Source organism: Anopheles merus, chromosome 2L, assembly GCF_017562075.2.
Source record: "Anopheles merus strain MAF chromosome 2L, AmerM5.1, whole genome shotgun sequence".
NCBI classification, from domain to species: Eukaryota; Metazoa; Arthropoda; class Insecta; order Diptera; family Culicidae; genus Anopheles; species Anopheles merus.
In genome coordinates, this window is record NC_054083.1 from 35933831 (window position 1) to 35957069 (window position 23239).

Consider the following 23239-nt stretch of genomic DNA (forward strand, 5'->3'; position numbering starts at 1 on the left):
AAGACACGCTCGCTTGTAGGACAGTTGTTTGAAAGAGTAATCACTATTCAACTGTTTCGATTAATGCTTTTGTCTTTTTTTCAATTCTTTCTTATTTTGCTTTAGATTGTTTTTGTTTAAGCAAAGTTAAGTTGAAAGTTTAATTCCATTATTAGATTTGATGTTTTTAAATTCAATTAACAGTAATATCTTACTAAGTTTCGCAAAAAAAGTAACCTTAATTATGATCATCCATCACAAAGACGTTATATATACAACTCTTTTTTTTTACAACTCTGTAAACCTTGTTACATTTACAACATCTACAAAAAAATAGATATTTTTATATAGATATTTTTAACAGTTCATAAGCAAATGTTAAAACACGTTTAAGCCTTTCTAGCATTCACTTCAAAACTAAGAGTAAATCACTACGTCATTTAGTAATTTAGTAATTAAGTATTTAAAAGCATTCTGGAGATTTTAAAATTTTATTGTAATTTTTTTGTATAACGGAATGATTCACAGTTCACTTGTTCATTAATATAAGTATTTATTTATTTATTCCTTGATTAATTCAGTATATTATTCCGAGCCAGTCTGATTGTATAAGATAAAGTATAAAGTGCAATTTTGTATAGGCAACTAAAGTAAAGAAATGTATTTGTAATTAAAAACGCCATTTAGTGTGGACTATTTTAAGTTTCAAATTGTTTGAATAAGATGAATATAAACATAACATGTTTAGAGATTGATTGAAAAGGCTATCATATTTAAAGACACAAACAAATGGCAGCTATGACAACGAATTTTAATAATTTTATTTTAAAAAAAAATTAGGACCTTTGGTCCCACCAAACCCATAGTCCTCAAGCGAATGAGCTTTAACATTGTCCCTCAGCCCAACAACACACCGCACAACTCTCTCACGCAAAGCTCGCTCCTAACAGCTCACGGTAGTGACCGTGCCTCACGCTCACCATTCTCACGCCCTGGCGGCGCCCTTCACGCGGAGCTTCTCATCTCGCACCGCGGGAGCCTGTTGCTTCGACCGCCAGGGTCTCGTTTCAGTTGCGTTCCGACGGCGTTCACAATCGGATCTCGCTCGGTTTTGTCGTTTCGTGTGTGCGTGTCCCGACCTTTTTTGCCACTGCTGGTCAGTGACACCGTCATCTGTAGCCGCCATCGTTCTTCTTCCTGTTGTTTGTGCGTGCGTGTGTGCCTCTCTGTGCACTATCCTTCCAGAGTGTTTGAGCGATTTTTAGTGCATGTTCCTGAGACTGTCCACCTTTCGGCACTGGTGCTGTTCCCGCCGCTCGCTGCATTACTGCTGCTGTTGCTACGCCTGTTTTACTGCGCCGTGTTGATCTTTGGTCACGATGAGCAAGTTCGAGATTTCGGACGATGCGGACGAGCTGAACCAGGAGATCGACGACACCAACTTCCCGACCCGCTCGAACTCGATCAGCTTCGGTGCGGCCAATGGGAACGGGTCCACCGGGAGCCTGAACGGCGGGTACGGCCCGTTCGCTAACAGGCGCCGCTCGAGCAGCATCCGCCGGACCGAGAGCGAGATGACCGAGGGCGACGAGAATGGGTACGCGGCGGGTGGCGTTGGAGCGGGTGCCGCTCTTCCCCCATCGTCCGCCGGTGGTGAGAACGGTGAGGCGGCCAACAACAACAGCGGTGGTGGTGGTGAAAATGGCGCCCCAGCAGCGATCGCCGGCGGTCTCAACCGGGCCCGACCGACGCCGATCCGTACGATCAGTTTGTCAGGTGAGGCAGCCAGTGCTGCGGGAGGCAGCATCGGTGCAACTACCACTACCACTAACCCTAGCAGTGCACCCCCGCTTAACACCACACCGAGGGCCATCATGACGCCAGGTATAGGGGGGGAGGAGGTGGGGGGGAGACGAAGGCGACTTGCCAAGTGGTCGCGTTCTGAGCGGAACACGACCGTCGCGCAAGCAGCTGTGTTTCGGTGTGGCTTTTTTTGTCGTTGCTCTCATGGCCAATCGTTTTTAATGATCGGTGGGTGTGTGTGTGTAAAGTTGTTTTTGATTTGAGCTGCTTTGCTACCCCTCTCTTCATAAGCGTACCTTGTACATAGTTGTGTGGCTGTAAAACGACGCGAGGCGCCTTTTTCTTTAGTGCAACCTGTTGCATGCAGCCGTTTCTCGGTGCAACTTCATTTTGTTCACGCATTATCATCATGGTGTTTGCTTGTTTTGCTTCTTATATATTTGTTTTATTTTACGCCTTAATGCCTCCGCTTTGTGATTGAATGTTCCATGTGCAAGCACGGTGTTGCGCAAAACCAAACCTTCTTATCCGCCACCCGCCAACGCCCGCAAAGCATTACCTTCCCAGCGGGTCTATCTCGCGGCAATTATTCTCATTCTGACAAATGGTGCTCCTCGTTGCGTTTTTTTGTTACTTTCTGTCCACTCCTTGAAGATAATCTGACGTGCGCACCCAGAACAGGATTGACGGGTGATGGATTATAAGCACACACCAAGCGGACCCCAGTTCGATTCCATTCTAATCTGGTCGGTCCCAGCCTGTCCCAGACTTTGTACTCAACTTTGAGCTCAAGGTCTTTGGCACGGCGAGAACGGAAAGGCAACGCCGCGTAGTTCTGCCTTTTGGGACAGGTTTTGGAGATTCGATCCGGGTATACTGGCTGTGGATTGGAGTGGCCAGTCACGGTTAACAGTAAAAACGAAAATGATTACCTTGAAGCGGGCTGGTTTTAAAGCACACTTCCGTAAACAATAAACTCTCACTTGTACGGGTTTGCATTCATCACCAGCTAGGGTTGAAGGTTTCTATTCCTTGTTTTTGCTGCTGGTCATACTGCAGATGCCTAACGCAATTATCCCTTTTATCGCATCAAACCCCTACGATGAAGATGTCCGTCATCGTTTGACGTCTTAATCGACACACCGTTTGAAGTGTGAAAATCTGATAGAAAACAAACAAAATCCACTCTCAAAAAAAGTAACAAGTTCATTGAAGCCATTACTTACAACGGAGCGCTTACTTTCACAAACACATTGAACGTTTTTTTTTCCATTTACTTGCCTCCCATTGGTTGTCGTAAGACATGGCAACCGAATGTGTTTGCCCGACAGCTAGGCTACTGATAATCAAAAATCAAGCGCCACACCGTGTGAATGAACATTCCCGACCAGGCTGATGCAGGCCAGCCTGATAAGGGCATGCTTACGCGGTTCGTCACTTCCCGTGTTTATGTTGTTGTCGTGAGGAAGGCATGAAAAAAAAACATTAATAAGAACTCAAAGAAGTGTTAGAATGTATTGCGTAGAGAAGAATTTAACACGAAGATTATTATTTGATTGGAATTTTAATTGCGTCAATTACAACAGGATTCAAACTAGAAACGATGCACTCATTCGAATATGACTCTGGAAGCACTCCAGTATCTCCCGGTATTCAATCTCTCCGAGATCGATATGGGTCGACTTTGTGACATGCTCATCATTTCGCTTACGCTGTGACACCTGTTAAGCTCACGATTATGGTAATGTAACCGATGCATAAAGTTATAACTACCTGCTCCACCTCCCCGAGCGCTCTGTTATCAATGTTTCGTTTGCGCGCTTCGCTCTTGTGTCCTCCCATAACCCGCCACCGGCATTCCCATCGTAAAGTATGCAAATACAAACGTCCGCTCGTTTTTGCCTTGTTGCGCACCAGCACAAACAGTGCGACCAGGTGTAAAGCGGCGAGTGCTCGGCATCAGGTGCACTTCCCGAACTGCAGCTCTACACGTCCGCAGAGCGTTCGATGGGGATTTTCCAACAACATCAAATGACTCGACAACGATGGGGATTTTCAGCCTCATCAGGCGGCGCTGTGACTGTTTTGCCTCTATTACGATGCAAATGACGTTGTCAAACGCAACGCAACACCGGCGCTTGTAATGAATAATTTAACCGTGTAAACCGGTTGTGCGACTTGAGGTCGGATGTTGTTTTCCCCAAAAAAACCACCCTACTTTTGTCAAAACGATGTGAAAAGGTATAGCATATCAGGTGATGTACAATTCCACTACAATCTGTAGTCTGATCCTGTGGGTAGTTAAGCACAACGCCATTCTATGTAATCCAGAACATTCAGATTTACCTATTGACTGTAAAACTATGTTAATTAGCTCTCCAAAGAGTGCTCTTTGCTCCATTACCTTTCTGTTAAAGCTTTTCGCATGCCAGTGTATCTTGTGAAATTATTCGCGTAATTCTGCTCCAAATATCAATCTAATGGTGCAAAAACACCTTTTGCCACACTTCGTTACAGGGCACGAAAAATGTACCTTTCACCACGATCTGGAACTCGACCACAAACCATCGACCCGGGAGGACCTGCTGCCGCTGATGTCCAAGTCCTACCGGATGCTGCTGTCGAGCCTGGGCGAAGATCCGGAGCGTCAGGGCCTGCTGAAGACTCCGGAACGGGCCGCCAAGGCAATGCTCTTCTTTACCAAGGGCTACGATCAGAGCTTGGAAGGTAAGTGTTAATGTCTGGTGGACCGCAAAAACCACCAACACCACCGCGATCCCATTAACGCACCTGGCACAGCATCGCGTGTTGATGCGCGGGTTATTGACGCGAGTAACGAAACGGTTCAAGAGATACCCTGCATGAAGATATGGTAAAGTAAACGCCCAAACATCACGCTTGGAACACCGTGTACCGATGACACCCTGAAGAGTGGCTCGCAAGTGTTGCGTTCGCAAGTGCCCATCGTACCCAAAAGCGACGATACCGAAAAGACCGAGAGTTGACAGAGCCATCATCCTTCCGTTTGCGATTCCTTTCACTTGTTCAAATAGCGATGAAACTCGAGACGGAGCAGCATAATATGCGGGTCGGTGCGTCAGTGCTCTTATCATCTAAAGCCCTGTTCCTCATTCTTCCATTACCACTTGGCTTCCATCGAAGTGTCCTTTTCCTCGGGCCGGGAGACTTCGCTTGAAAATGGATCAAAGCGTGATGACAGGCCTGCGTCGTCATCATGATGCAAACCGCCCTTCGCTTGGATTGTGTTACCCTTTTTGCTCGGCAAATAAACCAACAATCGTCGCCGTCGCCAGGCTCTTCAGTCGGAAGGGACAATAATAGCTTGAAGCGCTGCTGTTCATGTAGTGAAAGGGTGGGTAAATAGAACACGAAACGGTACGATTTGAGCGACCCAGCATGTATCGGCAGGATGAATGGAATTGATTTAGCATGAAATTCTGGGGGAGCGGAAGACGATGGTATCTTAACGCACCTTGCAAGATTACAGTCACGTTGGTCCGATTTCAATGTGACGGATGGTTAACTCAATTAAATGATAAAATGTACCATAAGTTCTACAGGAATGGTAGAATACAGGTTGATGCAGTGAGGTTTATGTCCTTAAAAAGGGTTTAACTTAAACATGGTACAATATAAACAAGATTTGTGTAAAACACTGTTTTTTTTAAATTAATTGTTTAAAGCCTTTTTTGAAAAAGTTATGTAGATAAAATATTTCATACTTAAAGCTCTAGTACACGTCATCGCAACAGAGTTATTATTTAAAATTGAACGCTATTTAAAGTTATTTCCCAAATCTACTATTGAACCTGAGAGATCCTTCATACTAAAATTGAAAACCATGATAGCACATAAGAAAATTTGATAAAACAACTCTCACTTCATCGATTACTTGCATAACCTGTGCAAATATTTAAAGCCCGCCGGACTTTGAACCTCCCATTTTCCTTAGCAGTACATTACACAAACCCGTGTTAATCTCCACCCAAATCGGGCTGCGTAAGAACAAGTTTAATATGTGTCATCTACAGCTGACGGTGCATAAAATTGTCCTTTTTACAACACCTCCCTATAGCTTACGCTCACTACTAACCTACAGTATGTGCCGCACCAGCACTGAGCAGCATAATCGGTATCCCTAAAGCTTGCTGTTGCTCACGAAAGTTTCCAAAGGGCTGTAAAAGAGGGAACACAAAACCAACGGCCAAGTAAAAGCTGTCTGACTCTTGTGAGACTCGTGATCTTTGCAAAAATCGTCTAGAACAGGACAGTTAAACAACGGAGCGCACCCTTCTTCCTTTCCCCCCTACACCGCACACACGATCCGGGTGCCTGCGAGCGACACTTAAACATTTCGTATTTATTATTCACTTAAACTCTCCAACTCCCAAACCTCCCTGTCCCTTTCCCGGCGACCATTACTACTCGGCTGCCGCATAGATGATGGGTGCCGGCACCATCCAACCATACACTATTTGCTATGCTCCCGGGCAACTTTTCCTGTTCCGAGTGGCTAGAACTGCATCCACTCTAGCCCACCACCGCCGCAGTACTAGGCGACTTGTGCAAATGAAATTAAATCTTCGTTTTCATCGCCACTAACTTGCTTCCTTCCACTGCGAAAAGTGTGCGCCTTTGTTCGTGGCGTTCTCGGTAGAAGCGTTTACTTACGTCCTATGTGTATGTGTGTGTGTGTCAAGTCTGTATGTGTACTATTGTGCTGCCTTTCCTTTCCGTTCACTTTATGATTTTCTGTTCATTTTCTGTTTTTGCTTCCTGCTTGCTGCGATGCGAAGGGAACACCAGCATCAAATCCACCATTGGACTCACTCAAAACAGTTTGAAACACATAAAAACAGGCCACCAACTTGTACGGTACCGCCACAGGACATAGGCAGTGCAGTGATTTCCTTCGGTCCGAAACTCTGAACGAGAGAGAGAGAGAGCGCATGAGATCACATTTATGAAACTATATTTACCTTCTCTCCCTGGGTTGGCCGGGGCCAAGTCAAGACAATGGCGCTCTAAGCGATGCTCATGCTGCAGCTTCAAGCTGACATTGTACAGTAATCGAAGTGGTTGCCGGGAAAGAGGAGATCATTGTGTGTATGAGGAGTCAGCAAACACGACAGACAACGCGATGCAGCGATTGTGAAAGTGTTGTGCAAAGTGCAGTAAATGCACTCTAAGGAGCAATATCCTTTGTTGTAGCTACGACTGTTAGAAGAACGAGTTCGGTTCTAATCTAATAACGCTTATGCTTCGATGCATTCGACGGACAACGATGGTCGACGAAACGACAATGTCATTGTAGCAAGTAGAATAGATTTACGATTGTTTTAAAAATAGCCCATAATAGTTTTCCCCGTAGCTTTATTGGATTTCTACCACTGAAAATGTCGTTTATATTATGAACAGTATCTTTGATTTCCCATCGACTTAACGAAAGGTGTAAATAATATATATTGTGATGATATTTATTTAAAAAACTTATTAGAAATGTTATTTAAGTATCTTTGGGTACTGATAGTAAGAGGAACTGATTCATTAATTCTCTTCTCTTGGCGTAAGTGAACCAATAACGCAAGGATCTAGTTCTACAACAACATGACCAAAATATACCAAAACATGCCAAAACTAACAACGTAGCTTTTCTAGTAAAATTGACAGAAATTTTGAAATGAAAATTATACTAGACATACAGCAAATAGATCCTCTTTTGACCAATAATTAGTTATCCAATTGAATGAAGCAGCACAATTTATCTGATGTTACAAACGTTGCAGACTTATAGATCACACAGGTGATCCTTAGGACCTTAGCAGTAAGCTTATGGCATGTGCTGATGATCTAGCATCAACAACACCCCAAAACCGTAGATACTTATTCATTGTCAAAGATATCCACTTTAAAATACAACGACTTGTAACGCGTATAAACGCCCGTAGAAGAGAATGGTTTGAAAACTCACCTCAAAAGCACACTGCATCAATCAAACCTCATCGCACAAAGCGACCTTTTGCCAACCTTTCCTTAAGTACGTTTCCGCGTTACGTTTCGCGTGCTGATGATGAGAGTTTTCTTCCCCCAATCCGCCAGTGAAAAAGGAAACGCGGAACGTGCGCAAAAATTGAACGATAAAGCGTACAAGCACGTAGCAGGACGTGTCTCGATTCGTTTGCGAACGCTACCCGGTTTGCCTTTTCATCATTCCCACGCTTTTCCTCGCTTTTCCATTATGGTACATGTAACACATTCTTCTGCAGAAATGTCTCCTCTCTTTCCGGTAGGACGTACGGTTACTAACCCACCCGAAAAATACGCGCTCGACTCGGTCAATCGTGTGCGCTCACGAAACCACCCTTTTTGCCAATCCATTCAAGATGCGTTTTCCTGCTTCAGAAGTAAAGTAGGACACACTCACAAAAAAAGAGGGGGAAACGCCTACCTCCCTTAGCAGATCGACCGTGGCAGGATGATTTTTCCAACTTGCCTACAGCTTTGCGCCTTTTCCTCGAACTCCGTTTTGTGCCTTTACTATTCTTCGTCGGTTTCACCCGAGCGGCCGGATATGAGACGAGCGTTTGTTACGGATGGTACGAAAGAATGTGAAAAGCGGGAGAGTCGTCTTTTTTTTGCTTGTATTTGTATTGATTCAAACCCATTCAGCGATTCAGGAAGCTGGTTTAAGGGATTCTCTTGTTGCATTCGGCTTGGTTAGTTGAATGGTGAGGTGATGTTTGATTTGGAGCCTTTTTATTTGTCCAACATTCGCACTCTGTACTAGATGAGAGGTACTTCCCTCGACTGGTAGTCCTACTTCAAGTGCTTTGATTGTAAGCAAAATGGCGAAAAAGGAAGATGGCAAAGGAAATGTATTCATTTTCGCACCCGAAATTGAGTTTTTTGTGTGTCTTCCATCTCCTTTCACTGGGTATTTTATTTCTATTTTTAGCTTCAACAAAGAGCTGGAGATATGGTTGAGATGCATGAAGTCATAGGAAATTAGGCTCCACTGAAACTGCTGTAATCACTCTGTAGCCCAATTATTAGAAGATGTTTGTTGTCTTCTGGGTCTTCTGTGATTCGAATTCTACCAGAGTTTGGAGTAGCTTTAAATCTTGAACAAGTTTGAGAGGAATTCTCATAATGTCAGTTGAAAGTAACGTATCCTAATCTTCGCCTTCATATTTTTCCATCCCCCAGAGGCCTTGAACGGTGCCGTTTTCGACGAGGATCACGACGAAATGGTCGTGGTGAAGGACATCGAAATGTTCTCCATGTGCGAGCACCACCTGGTGCCGTTCTACGGTAAAGTCTCGATCGGTTACTTGCCCTGCAAGAAGATTCTCGGGCTGAGCAAGCTGGCCAGGTATGTTGGGACGAAACAGCGTCAATAACCATTATCAAAAATCGCTAACAAAACCATCAAATCTTTGTCACAGAATTGTGGAGATCTTCTCGCGCCGTCTTCAGGTGCAGGAGCGGCTGACGAAACAGATTGCCGTTGCCGTCACCCAGGCAGTACAGCCAGCCGGCGTTGCCGTCATCATCGAGGGAGTGTAAGTATGCCCGTCGATGCCTTGCTGTACCTTGTTTCAAAAACGATCTTTACTGACCTTTTCCTTTATTCCTTCTTCAATTCCACACAGGCACATGTGCATGGTGATGCGCGGCGTGCAGAAGATCAACAGCAAAACGGTCACCTCGACCATGCTGGGCGTCTTCCGGGACGATCCGAAAACGCGCGAAGAGTTCCTGACGCTCTGCAACAACAAGTGAGCCCACATTTTGCATCGATCCCAGCCGACCCCAGCACTAACGCCACCGGCGATGATCGATGAAGCCCACGACGACGACGTACGGAAGGAGTATTAATTGCGAAAGGCGAAGGGTAAACCTTTGGCCTTGGTGCAACTCGTTTAGGGAAATCCGTTTAGGGAAATCGTTCACTCGATATACTCGATTTTTAGCTGCCAGGTTTTGAATATGTTAGCGTACCTTTTATGGTTTTTGATCGTACGGCGGAAACTGATCCGCATCATCAGTGTTTTTTACATTTTGAAGCCCCACTGGAAGGCAAATTTTACAAATCATACTCATCGTTGTTATAAATGTCTATCCGTGTGCCGCCGGGCGCATACTTTGTTGTGTCCAAACCTTTCGTAAAAAGAAGGACAATAAATTTAGATGCTAGTAACGCTCTCTCTCTCTCTCTCTCACTCTATGAAACGCAGTGGACACGATTACGATCGCTGATCCCTCGCAATATTACAAATGATAATAAATTTTAGCCCATACAGGTGTAAAGCATGTTACAAAAATCAAGCAAAAAAAATCTGTGTAAATGTAAGTGAAAAAAAAAAACGCATCGATATCTATCTACACAAACACACTGTTTTACACTACTCGGACGTATACACAAAATTTATACATTTTTGAATCTGGTATTTGCCACGCGAATGGGTCCAAGTTGTACACAAACCAGGAAAGGAATCTTTATTGTTGTTTGTTAACGTTTGATACGGTGAAAGATTGTTGATTAGTGAGGTGGTAAATGTAGCGAAAAGGAAGCAACCACAGGAGAGGTTAACGCGAACGCCAAGCCCTAACCGTTCAGCTCTAAAGCAAGGTCTGAATATACAACGATTGCTGTTAGCATTCACATATACACCCTGTCGTACCGATGATGGCCACCCTCACTCCCTGGTCCCTGGAAGATACTACACGGCACATCAGATTATAATCGCAAGTTAAGCATGAAGTGAGAAACCAACATCAGCATCAGGCCAACAGCTGTAGGCAAAAAAACGCCAATCAAACCTTATTGTTATACTAGCCGATATGTCCATACGTGCATAAATAAGTGAATAAATGTAAACGAACATCAAACGTTTTGGTATTCTTCCATCTCTTCGAGAAACAAATAAAGGTTTATTTAACGGACTATATAATGGAGACAATCATGTAGATAAATTAAAAAAATACTAGCTGGTATCGCGAAAGAATTGGTTTAAAATTAACAGTCGTTAAAATTTAACCAGAGTCGTTAAAAATTGCTAGAATTTGGCATCGCGAACGCATTGAGTTCATTTGTTAATTTTAACGACTGGTCCAATGCCGCCGTCAAACGACTGTCAAGAGCGTATGCGATACAATTTAACAGTCGTTTAATTGTACTGCTCGAATTTTTTCCCCGTGTTTGCCTATATGCCATTTCGAGCAGTCGTTAACTGTTTTGACGATCGTTTATTTTAACAGGAATGAACAACAAATGAACTCGGTTAAACCAAAATGAACTTTAAACGACTGTTAAAAAGAGTTCATTTATTCGCGATGCCGGCTACTGTTTATATTTAAAAACCAATCTTGGTGAAAATATGACGAAAAGTTCCATAATTACCGTTTTGTATTAGTTTAATGGTATTTGCAACAGAACGTTCAAATTACATAGATTTGCTTGGTCGTATCTGACGACTTTGGACGTATTTTACATGAAATATTGATGTTTTTAACGAAAACAATCAACTATTTTTAAAATCGCGTGGAATTTAACCCCCAGTGCTGTTTGCATTACAAATTGCATACCTCAAGGCGTAAACCAATGGATGTTACTGCAGTATTGCAGTCAGTTTCAGTTTAGCATTGCATAACGAAAGGCGCATTTCGTTCAGCTTATGGCAAATCGCGATTCTTTGAGCAAAACGATTGCAAATTGAAAAGGGGAAGCATTTTATATCAAAGCCACATCGAAAATCGGTTGGTTTATGTTTCTTCACTTTTTGCAATGTAAACTTTTGTACATGAAACTGAAAATTGAGGAATTTGGATCAGGCGTATCAAATTAAATATTGAATGGCTTATGGTAGTATTGTGCGTGGTCAACAAACATTCTTGTATGGCACAGCAATCATTAAAGACATACTAATGAATACATATGATAGAAGAATGATCAAGTCAGTCTTGAAAATGGCGATCCATGACAAGGCCATGACGGTCCTTGTTTAATTTGACGACTGTACCTTGGGCCGTCCACATAATTTGCTGAGACATTGAAATTTGTTTTCACATTATTCATTTTCGCTACGTTTTATTAAACTTTTAGCCACCGAGCTAATCTGGAAATCAACGGCGAGCGGTTATGGTAACCCTCGGTCGAGCAATTGCAACCCAATTGATTGCGGGCACACGTCAACTCCAATGAAAGAATCCTGCTCCGCTCTAGGCGAAGACTGGGCTCTGGCTCGTTTGATACCGAGCGTTATCGATTCGCATCGATGTATTGGTGGATTGGTCACCTGTTTAAGTCCCTTCTTTTCCTCCCTACTGCCCTTACCATGCCAAACGATTTGCAACCTTTGCGGTTTAAGCGCCGACAGTGGAAGCAAAACACGAAAAGAAAGCCGGAGGGGTAGCAAAGGCAAAAAGATCGGTTTCTCTGCCCAGTTGTTTTCCAATTATTCGTGCCAGTCAAATCGGACACGAGGCCTATCGGGTTCACCATACCGGGGGTTCAGAGAGCACGTGCTGCACCGTTGGTTGGATTAAGAGGGCGGCCAGTTGTGGTTTCCAGTTCCGATTCAACGCACGCCTTTCAATAATGGTTCTCTAATGCAGACGTTGTACTGGATTGGCAAACCAAGCTAAGCGCATGCGGTTTACTATTGAGACTTTTTTACATTATTAATTGTTAACACATTTATAAATTTATAAATCCTTTGAAAATGAGTTGAAAGATCTATAATAAGCTATGAAACGCATCCTTTACTTGAAACAGAATAATTCAAATGTTTCGTAGCTTATTAACAACATTAAGTGTGTCTTGATTCAATGTGTTTTAAAGATTTAAAATTTCATAAAAATTAAAAAAATATAAACGAGAAATATCCCTACTGTAAAGGAATCATTTTGAAGAAACTATTCCTTGAAACAATAGAATTCAATGCATACAATAAATACTATCTATGAATGGACGAAATTTTAAATGAATATTTAAAGAGTATTATTGAACCAACAAAAATCAACCGGTTCTATAGTTATGGGACCACCTGTACGGCAATAACACATCGCACCAACACGCTGTTGCTAGCATACTCTAAACAGACCGACCGCGGAATGTAAACAGCGTACCGATACGAGCCAGAGAAAATAGCCCTCAGCATAAATCTGCAGCATAACAGCAAAAACCCCGCTCTCTCCGCAGCAACGAAGCAACGAATAAAGTGGAATAAAATAATCATTGATTCGCGCGCGCGCGCACGCGATCTGTAGCAACAAGCAGCTCAAACGATCACCAACACAACGTCAGACCAATGGCAATTTAGGGTTGCGATAGTGGTGGTAGTGTCTCCCTATCCCCAAGGGCTACAGTGGAGTTCCCCATACACAGCGTGCAGCCGGTTCTGGAGCATGATCCACGAGGGAGTTTTGCTCGGTCGGGTCCCACATGTGCGCACGAAAAACCCGAACGCAAACGAGTCGCACTAAAGCAGGGGTTGTCAGTTTATGCTTAGTTGATGTTTTTTACCTTTTTTAAACATTTTTTTAAAATTATCGTTGTATTTTAACAGTCAAAACAGTAAGGAAATTCCTTAGTTGCATGTAAGCTAAATATAAAAGTTCATTATAAAAGAAACAACAAAACAGTCGCATACCCGCCATCATTTAAATGAATGTTAAATGTAATTAATTTTATAGACATTATCAAATGAATAATGTATGTGTTACTTACATGAACTGCAAGAAGTAATCTGTAAAATACAAAACAAACGCAAACATTAGAAATGAAATAAAACATTTAACATATAATACACGAAACAAAATACTAGATAGTTCAAAGATAAACACACCAACAACTACCAATTTCACTAAAATTCAAAAATAGAAGCCGCACAAATGCATGCATTTGTCACAAAACAAGAATTATACGAAAAAAAAACATCAAACTTTGCTCTACATGCAAACTACTCAAAAACAAATTATGCTTCTAAAAACAAACAATTCATATCAAAACCGAAAACTCCCCAATTGTACAAAACGTTTCAATATCAACCCCTGCCGACCATGATCGGTTGCGTACCGCGCGGGTATGATCATCTCGTTCCTGCAGCGTGCTGTCGCGCTGCTCACTCCTGTGTGCCCAACGTACCCATCGAAGGAAGCGCGAACCTGCAGGGTTCTGCTTCGTGCGCACGCAGCTTAGGGGGTTTGAACGCTGTTGCTCGGGATTTGAATGATCAGATGATTTTTTGACTTCGCGCCGAGTCGCACGCGTGTGTGCTGAAGCCGTTCCGAGGTTTTATAGCGTACCAGCTGCGTCGTTTCGGAACGACGTCAACAAATACAGCAACCCGAGAAGGGAGAAGTTTCGTTTCAGAACAGGTGTAGGGATATTTAAGTCAAATTGGTATTTTGTTTCAAATATGAATAAAGTGTGAGTTCTAAACACAGTAAAAGTGTTTGAGTGTTTTAGAGGTAACCATAAGTAGTAGTTTGTGTTTTGGAATTCGGTGAAACAACTATAAACCAGTGTATCATGTGCTGTGCTAAAGTGTTATTTGGTTGATCATTCCTTGATACTGTGCTGAAAATAATATAAGATTCGAATAAATCTATGATCTATGATCTATGATCTATGATAATATGCTAACAGTGCATTAAGTGTCCCTGCCAAGGTGTTTAAGTGATATCCAATATCGTAGTGAAGATTGTGTTTTTGAAGATTGTGAATTGTTTCAACAAAAAAATAAAAATTAAGTGCTCACATTCAAAAGATATAGTGCCGTGCCCAGTGTTGTTTGTTTGTGTCTGATTCCGGTAAGCTCTGCGGCCAAAGCCTTCGTCCTGGATCCACACGCGAGCAAGCTGAGCGCTAAGGTTGGACCCCAACATGCGCACGTGCTCCCTGTGGAGGACGGGCAGCTAGAGCGGGCTTCTATGAGGTGCATCCGGAAGAAGATGACCCTCCTATACACGGCCACCTACCGGTACAAGCGTGCACTGCAAACAATGGCGGCGGGCGTATTTCTCATCTACATGACGCTGGTCCTGTACCAGAACGTCTACGGGTACGACGGTGGTGACGGTGGTCCCGACCCGGACCGTGCCATCGTAGCCGACAATTTGCAGGTGAGCATCGCAAAGCCCTCCGGGCACTGGGATAGGCACAACATTCCAATAGCACAGGAAGCTCCCAAAACTCTAGCTGGAATGTGTATCGGAACAGCGGGCGGATTTCGGGTACTGATAAGCGTGCTCGCGTTGACATATCTGCCACTCATTAATTATCCGCAATCGGTTCAAGTCCGGGTTCACACAACCCCGGTCCCCGTCAACTGGCTACACCCAGTAAACCTGCGATAAGTGAGACTCTAAGGAGGAGGAACAAAGCTGCCACCTGACCGGCCGAGCTGTGGGAACCAGCGCGCCAACACACTGTGGTTAGAAATCAATTTCTCAAACCCTCCGTGGCCATCGCGGCAGCAACACGGTGGTGTAGTGTTTATCTTTGCGCAAAAAAAAAATGACTAGAAGGCATATGCCGGCCAGAGTGAAGAGGGAGAGAAATAGCCAAAAAATGGTAATTTTTTCCCGCCCGAGCTCGATCCGATACGGCGAAGGTTTATCAATCCGTTTTGCCTTAATGTCGAGATGCGCGATGCGCCGACCGGACGGATATCTGGGATTGGGTTTTAGATAGTGATATGGAGGGCTCGGTGAGGATGTGTGATCTTTGTGTGACTCGGTGGGAAAGTGTTCGGAAGCGTACAACGAAAGAGGAGTTATCTATTTTCTTAGACGTAACATATCGGGGTTTTTTTTAAAACGTAAAGTTCGGTGAGAAATGGTTAGGTCCTATATTTTTTGGGAAATAGTTCATAGATTGGAGAAAGTATATTGATTAATTTTAATAAATTATAGAGAGATCAATTATGCACATTTTTTTAGAGAATTTGGTTATTTTACATGTTGCATAATGAAGACTTCTTCAGTCTCCACAGTACAAACACTTGCTACAGCCCACCATTTTGGCCCAAGCTGACCATATAGCCCCGAATTTCCATACTTATTATTAAATCTTGTTCCAATACCCATAATCATGCATTGATTTGCAATAACCAGGCAATAATAGTACGATGCCATAAACATACCCAACAAATACTATCTTACGAAGTGTTTCACATGCAAAGCAAGACACAAAACTGTGTGAGAAACGTTAAAATACCTTCCAAGAATTCCAATCCCCAAATTTGCTAATTACTATTTGCATACATCGGTAGAAAAAAAATCATTCCAATATGGGACAAAACATTCCGCACGCTAAAGACACACATACAAACAACCCCTGAAAAGCCAGACGATATTAATAATGATAATCATAATCATATTTATCGGCCTGAAATTGCACACACACACTCTTTCATTTGCAACGATCGAATACAGCGATTGGATTTCAATGAATGTAACAGCAGATTATACAGATCATCCCTTCATGGAACGGTTTACTTTTTTAATTCTTTTCTTAACCCAAAATTCCCCTTCTCTCAAACACTCGTTCGCTTGGAACACAGACTTCCCGAGATCTCTTCTGCTCGAGGTCGCGAGTCGCACCAGAAACGAAGATATCAAACACCTGCCGCAGCAAAAGAGCGAACGTGAGAGAGGTCGACGGTGACTACCCAACGCCGAAAGAAATCGGTTGAAAACGCCAGGATAGACAGAGAGATAAAACACGATTGGATTGTTGGCCACCACCGCAACAACAACCAAGCTAAGACCATCTGCCCGTAGTGGCTGGGTTTTACGGCGAGAGTCTCGGCTTCGTCTTCCTTTCATCGAATGTCGATCTTCGGGGGCCGTCGTCGTTGAAAGGTTTAGGGCAGCGCTGAAGGCACGATCAAACGAAAACCGGAGCTACTACTCCCCCTCCTTCATCTCACACGAAACACACAGCAAACGAACAGATCGTTTTTTTTTATTGCGGGATTTGAGACCCAAGAAGAGACTTGGAACTGGAACGGCAGCATATTTCACGCAGTTCCGATTTTTGTTTTCAACGTCTCTCCTTCTCTTGCCGAGCTGCTGCTAGAGCACCAAGGGGGCATGATCTCAGGCCCCAATCGCTTCGATAGGAGAGCTAACCTTCTGGTGTGCAATTTATTACTCTTCACTGTTTTGGGGAGCTCGTGCATACGTAGAACCGTAGGCACCAAGCGTCCGGGACAGTGCCGTTGTTCGGCAGCCGGATCGATCACCTTTTTACGATCGATCGTACGAGGTGGTTTTGGGTCGCGGAACGAGAACGTGTTATTATTTCCTATGCACCGGTGCTGCTGCACACTGCGGTAAGGCCGCCGCGCGTCGGTTGATTATGTTGTGATAAAACGAGTGCTTGCCTGAACGCTGCAGTGTGGCGAACCTGCTGTTGGTTGGTATTATTTCACCGCGATACAGTGGTAACCCCATCATCAACGTCAGCTATCATCAGGTTTGATCATCGGATCGGTGGGAAATAGCAGACCTATTTCGGAAAAGGGGTTTGATTTATTTAAAAGTCTGATAATGCTTGCTAGTATTCTGTTAGAATATTACCCAGAAAATGGCGAAGAAAACTACGATAGAATCATGTAATAAATTGAAATAATTCACTATACACGCAATGTTGCCATATGTTACAAAACCCGTTGCCGAAATTAAGTCAAATATACCTCCTTTCCCCCTTTGCTAAAGATGGTATCGCCTACAAGTGGGACCACGTTTATTCGACAAACAGTGGGAAAACACGCCTGCTAACCACCTGTCATCTTTTGGAGCAATGCTTGAATGCATCTTTCACGTTGCAAAAACCATCCTCCTCGCAAAGGCACACACGCATGAGCGTACAGAATTCACCCATGAAAAAAAAAAGACGAAACTGGAAAAATGCACCTACCCTGGTGTAACGAGATGCACCGAAGTCCTGCACCGAGAGATGCTGCTGCGAGCGACCATTCAAGATGGATGGCCCGGTTTATTTCGGAGCTATAACTCCTGCACCAGCAGCACCAGCAGCAAGTGCTCCTTCAAACAAGTAGCTCATTAAACGTCATCGATGGGAAGCAACACTGTGAGAAGAGGAGGGGACAAAAACGGGCGGGAGAAAGCCAACATGAAATTGAACCACGGAACGTCGGAAAAATGAAGCCGAACGGTCCGACACGAAACTGGTTCCGCACGTTGTTTTCCTTCCTTCTTTCTGTGTTTGTCTGCAGTATTTTTTTTTTTTTTTTGTGCAGATGCGCTTTCGATTTTTGACTTGTTTTGTACGTTGGGAGGAATAATATCTGTGTTCTTTTTGTTTTTGTGCAAGAAGTAGAAAGGAATATGTTTTAAGCCGTTGTAGTTTGAACTGAAACTGGTTCAAATTTGGCCAATGATGAATCGGAGTGACAAAAGTACGAAACCATTGCAAGGCTTTAAGCAGCAATTAAGTGTGAGTCTTTTCAAAGTGAACATAAAATGTAATTAGTCTCAGAGCAATAGGGAGAATTAATCAGGTTTTGAACATCACAGAACGGTACTTCAGTCGGAATGATTCAACTTCGAACAATTCAACCCATACTGCTGAATCTGAACGTGCAATTTTGTATCAAACTTCTTCTGCCGAAGTGAATAGAATTGATCGTTCGGCACTTGTATGGACGTCTTTGCAGAAATGCAGCTCAATTAGGACACCCGCAATGATAATGAAGGTGTCCCGCTGCGTAATATCCTGGGTTACCTTCATGGACTGCTTTAATTTCCGTCAATTTTACCCATTTTTTTCCTTCCTGTTTCATCTTTGCCGTAAAACACGTTGAAAATAAGCATTTTCTGATGATTGTTCCATTGGAATCAAATATGCCAGCAGGAGGTATTATAACAATGCACTCAAGCAACATTGTACACATTGCTGCACCCGATTATGACTCACTTACTTTGTGCGGTGTGTGTGTGTGTGTGTGCAGTACAAACCTTACCAAAACTGTTAATACTCAAGCGTTAATTTATTGAGCAACCACAGAGACTCTCGTTAACCACATTCTTATTCGATTAAGATTTTCAAACAAACGCTGGCACATGCTCTGGCCACCGGCTGCTGGCCAATGCACACAACTTCATCAACGAGCGTCATCAACCTGCGCCTGACTGCGCTACCCACTGCTTCATGACCGGACCCAAACGCGGCACGGCACACCAAACGTTAAACACCGTTCCCCTCATTTCGAATTGTCCCACAATGACACTTCAGACGGGTCAGAATGAAATCGCACAAACAAAAAAACGCGCTCTCAAATGGAAAGCTAAACAAAAACAAAGGGGGCACACAAATACGATCCCCAGCACCCCTCGAGGCAGGTTCGGGGGGTAGTACACCTTGATCAAATATTGATGTTTACATCGGGCAAGCGGCGAGCCACCGAGGTGATGCGTTGGAAATGGTGTGGGGGGGTGAGAGCGTTATAATCACGCCAACGACAAAATGCCTCTCCGCCGGCGTACCTGTGCGCAACACGTCAAATTGAAAGTAAAACAAAAGCACCCCAAGATCCCAAATTCGATCCGAAGTGTGTATGGAAAACATTAGAACAAACTTTGGTGTCTTCGGTTTGCTTTTCAAATGTCATTCTTGTGGATTTAAATTGAAGGGGAAGGCTCGGGAGGTTTTTTTTCGAAGATTTTGTTGTGTATGTACCGTAAATAACAAACAGCAAGCGACACTTTAAACAGAAGTGGCCAATGTTACGCATAATGAATGCGTAAGCTCTCTGTGCCTCTCTGTCGTCTACGATCGGGGGCGTTTTCCTTCTTTCCCATTCTACTGCTGCTTTAAAACGCAAGCTTCCAAACTCATTCGCAAAACATTGAACTTATCTACTGGCCACAATTGGACAGCCTAGTTCTGTGATGGTTTTGTACGGAAGGGGAAAAAATACACGAACGAGGCTCATAAAGCATAAACCTGCTCCAAGTAAATGTCGCAAGCTTCGCCGGGTTGCGTTTGTTGCTACGAAAAAAAGGGAAGAAATTCATTCAGACATGCTGGTAGCTATGAATAGACAATGGTGCGATGGTAAAAGAAGGAACAAAACTCAAACTACCAGAAGTGAATACAACTAAATTCTCAAAACAAAGCACATATCGAGCATGCATTCTTATTCCCAAAGCAAGAAAGCAAAGGAACAAAAACCCCGCAATGATAAATTAAGCTAATGGAGTTTGAAGCAGCATGCACACCGACGGTTTTGCCACCATCAGGAGGATATGTCAAAACGCAGAACAAAACCAAAAACCGTTCTGTGCGCACAACCGAGGAAAACAAAGCACCGAAAAACTGACCATCATTTGCCAATTGCAAAACGATGAAACGAAAGGCTTCGCTTGTTGGAATGGGTTTTGACTGCTCCTTTTTTAATAGCGCATTTAATAAGCCAGTTGCCACAAAAAAAAACCGAGAGCTCGAGGGGAGGCAAGAAAATGCTCTGCCGTCAAAGAACAACCGCCACGCAACCGCACTTGATAGGTGTAGCGTGTGCAGGTTGCGTTCGGGAACGCGTTTTGCTTAAAGTAAATGATTATTTAAAACAACGACGAAATAATAACAGCGATCCAGCTTTCTGGAGGCTAAAGTACATCCATTCCGCAACTCAAGCCACTCCAAAATTTGGGAGGAGGATCGGCGTTGATCGGTGGTTAAGAAGCAGGAAGTCAACCTGTCCTTACGATTCCGCGAAACCGATCATAGTAGGTAGCGCTGGTGTCTTCTTGCCTACCGATTTCCAAGACACCTTCCAAAAGATGCCCCAATTGCTCCCTCGAAATGGCCGATCAATCGGTGTTCGGGCTGACCCGCCTTAAACCTGCCGACGGTTTTATTTGGCCTGCATGTACAACGAGTGTTAGACCGGCTCACACCGGCACAAACACTCATACACACACACGCTCAACAGTGTTCAAAAGTAGAACCACAGTAACAGGGGAGCTATACTTTTTCCTCTGTCTTTTCCTTGTGTTGAGAAGAACTCCAGAGCATTCAGACACTCACGCGCGTATTCTTTCGCTACCAAAAGGCGCTACCCAACAGCACACGATCACTTGGCGATCATTCCGTGATTCTGATTGGAAAATTAGCGGAAGCTTTTAAGGCCCCTGCACCGATGGTGTTTCGCCCCCTGGCTTCCCACCGGGAGGGAACGATCGCACGCGCACATTGCTCGGATCAAAGCACACGTCCGAAACGAAGACGAAACCGAACGTTTTGTAACAGACAGGGGTCAATCGGACGGCCAGCAGAGAGCAAGAAGCGGGAGTTGGGCGTGAGCGATATGCGCTTTTACCTCCGAACCGTCCGAGACCGGATGTGTGAGCGATCGCCGGTTAGAGGGATTCCAGTTAACGAGACGCTGAAAGACACACACACAACAGCCTTCACAGGCCGATTAGAGGGAAGCGCGAGCTGAGAGCATTAGAGTCGATTGATTTCGCTGACTAATCGATCGTGCGGTACACGCGAGAGTAGTGCTGCGCAGATAGACATGTTTTGCTCCGGTTTAGAGCTACCTAAGGCCGGGTTTATTGAACCAGCGGGACGATTTGGTGTTCGGCATGGAGCAGAACTTGTTCGTGTTCAGAGGATTTCTGTAGAAGCTGTCCTTGTGTGAGAAGAGACTTTCACGAATAAATATTAATTACAAATATAAAATGATATGATATCGAGGCATTTTTAGTTCCTGGAATACTCTTAGCTCCTCAAATAAACGCTTAGTCAAACAAAGTTCCTTCAAACTGATCAGAGCTGAAGATTTCCATCTCACAAATTGCCTGATAATGTGGCGCAGACATTAAAGCTTGTTGAACATGTCAGACTTCTTCCAGCTCGTTCCGTTAGCGCAAACGGCACACGGTATATCTCATTCTTTGATATTCCAAGAATTGCGTCTACATGGCCTTTAACATCCACGAGCTATGCTCGTCCATGTAGCCGACAAGCGATCATAAAATGTGAGCTACACCTTCCCGAGAAGTTGTAACAACTCCGGAATCATCTGCCGTAACACACGTTGCATCTGCCTGGGTAGCAGTCCAAACAGACCCTTACCACGATCATTTGTTTACGATTACAAGAACGTCATTGCACCTGACGGTTTCCAGCGTAGGTGACGGTAGGATGGACCCTTTTTCAAAAACAATGCACTACACTCGTTCTAGATCACAGTTTTATTGCACTTGCGCATAGTGGTACAGCAATGAAGAAAAAAACAACACACCCGACAAAATGCGAGCATCGCCCCTTTGGAGCTAGAGCACATCAACGAGTTCATTTGTTTCCGTTTTTTATGAGCCCACATTATGACACCCGCGTGACTGTGTGTGTGCGTGTGTGCCAAGCTCTTCTGCTGGAACGGGAGGCAACACAGCAAAAAAACACAACAACGTCAAGACGTACCTGAGACAAGGCCCAAACGGACTAGACCGCGTGAACGCACTTCTATTAGATCAACCAACGAACCATGACGAAGACACATAAATACTACCACACGCACACACACACATACACAAGCAAGATGAAGTGGAGCTAGGTTGGGAGGTCTTAAGGTATGCTAAAGAATCACCTTTCCCAAACCCCGGCCCTACCCCGCCACACCTAAGAGCCGGTTGTTATTTTCCTGTTATCGTAAAACAAACGATTTCTACCGACTGCGCACACAAGCGAGGAACCTCATTTCGTTTGCGCTACCTTTGCCTTCTCTCTATTGGACGCTAATAACTTTGTGGCTTTCCTTCCTTTTGTGTGTTCCGTAGGGGGAAACTAATCTGTGCTCTGCTTTCAAGCACACACATACACACACATGTGTATGTGCGTCTGCATTGTCTTCCAGAATGGCTACCAGAGTTTCGCTGCTATTAAAATGCAGCCACGCTGCGGCCGACGCCGCTCAAGTGGTCCATGAAAAGCAATTGAAATTTATTCGAATTTAATCAGTGCAAAGCAGTTGAGAGAGACAGACCGGGCCGCTCGGGTTGGAAAGCTGCGGGTCTTATTTGTACTATTCATGTTGCGCTGCCGACATGTGGAAATGGTTACGCGCCCAGCTTAGCTGACCCATGACGAGCTACCGTGGGAACTGACCGTACTGGCTGTCAAGTCTATAAAGAACGCCACACGCTTCCGTGGATCTTGCCTAGAATCTCCAGTTTCTGCTTCTTCTTCTTTTCTTCGCTCAAATTCATTGCACGCAAATTCTCAGTTGCGCAAGTGCGCCGGTCTAGCAGGAGCACACGGTGCAAGCAAAACACATTGGACTAGAAATTTGGACATATGGTAAATATTGACCGACACAGCGTAAAAAGCAAACCTCCATCGGCACACGGATAAGATAAGAGAAATGAGGCATCTTCGTAGTCGGCACGTCCGCGA

At 44.0% G+C, this 23239-nt stretch overlaps 2 protein-coding genes across 2 annotated transcripts in view; both read left to right on the plus strand.

Moving 5' to 3' along the window:
- The first annotated feature begins 1024 nt into the window (after positions 1 to 1024).
- Positions 1025 to 10695, plus strand: LOC121593004 (GTP cyclohydrolase 1). The gene is made up of 5 exons (XM_041915018.1): positions 1025 to 1863; positions 4300 to 4509; positions 9010 to 9175; positions 9249 to 9365; positions 9456 to 10695. The coding sequence occupies exons 1-5, from the start codon at positions 1359 to 1361 to the stop codon at positions 9583 to 9585; spliced, it is 1128 nt and encodes a 375-aa protein (XP_041770952.1). The 5' UTR covers positions 1025 to 1358; the 3' UTR covers positions 9586 to 10695.
- A 3348-nt stretch (positions 10696 to 14043) lies between these two features.
- Positions 14044 to 23239, plus strand: part of LOC121593002 (fringe glycosyltransferase) — a 123899-nt gene continuing 114703 nt past the window's right edge. The window contains exon 1 of the mRNA XM_041915016.1: positions 14044 to 14931. Within this exon, the coding sequence (XP_041770950.1) occupies positions 14740 to 14931 (192 nt within the window). The 5' untranslated portion in view covers positions 14044 to 14739. The remainder of the gene's footprint in view (positions 14932 to 23239) is intronic.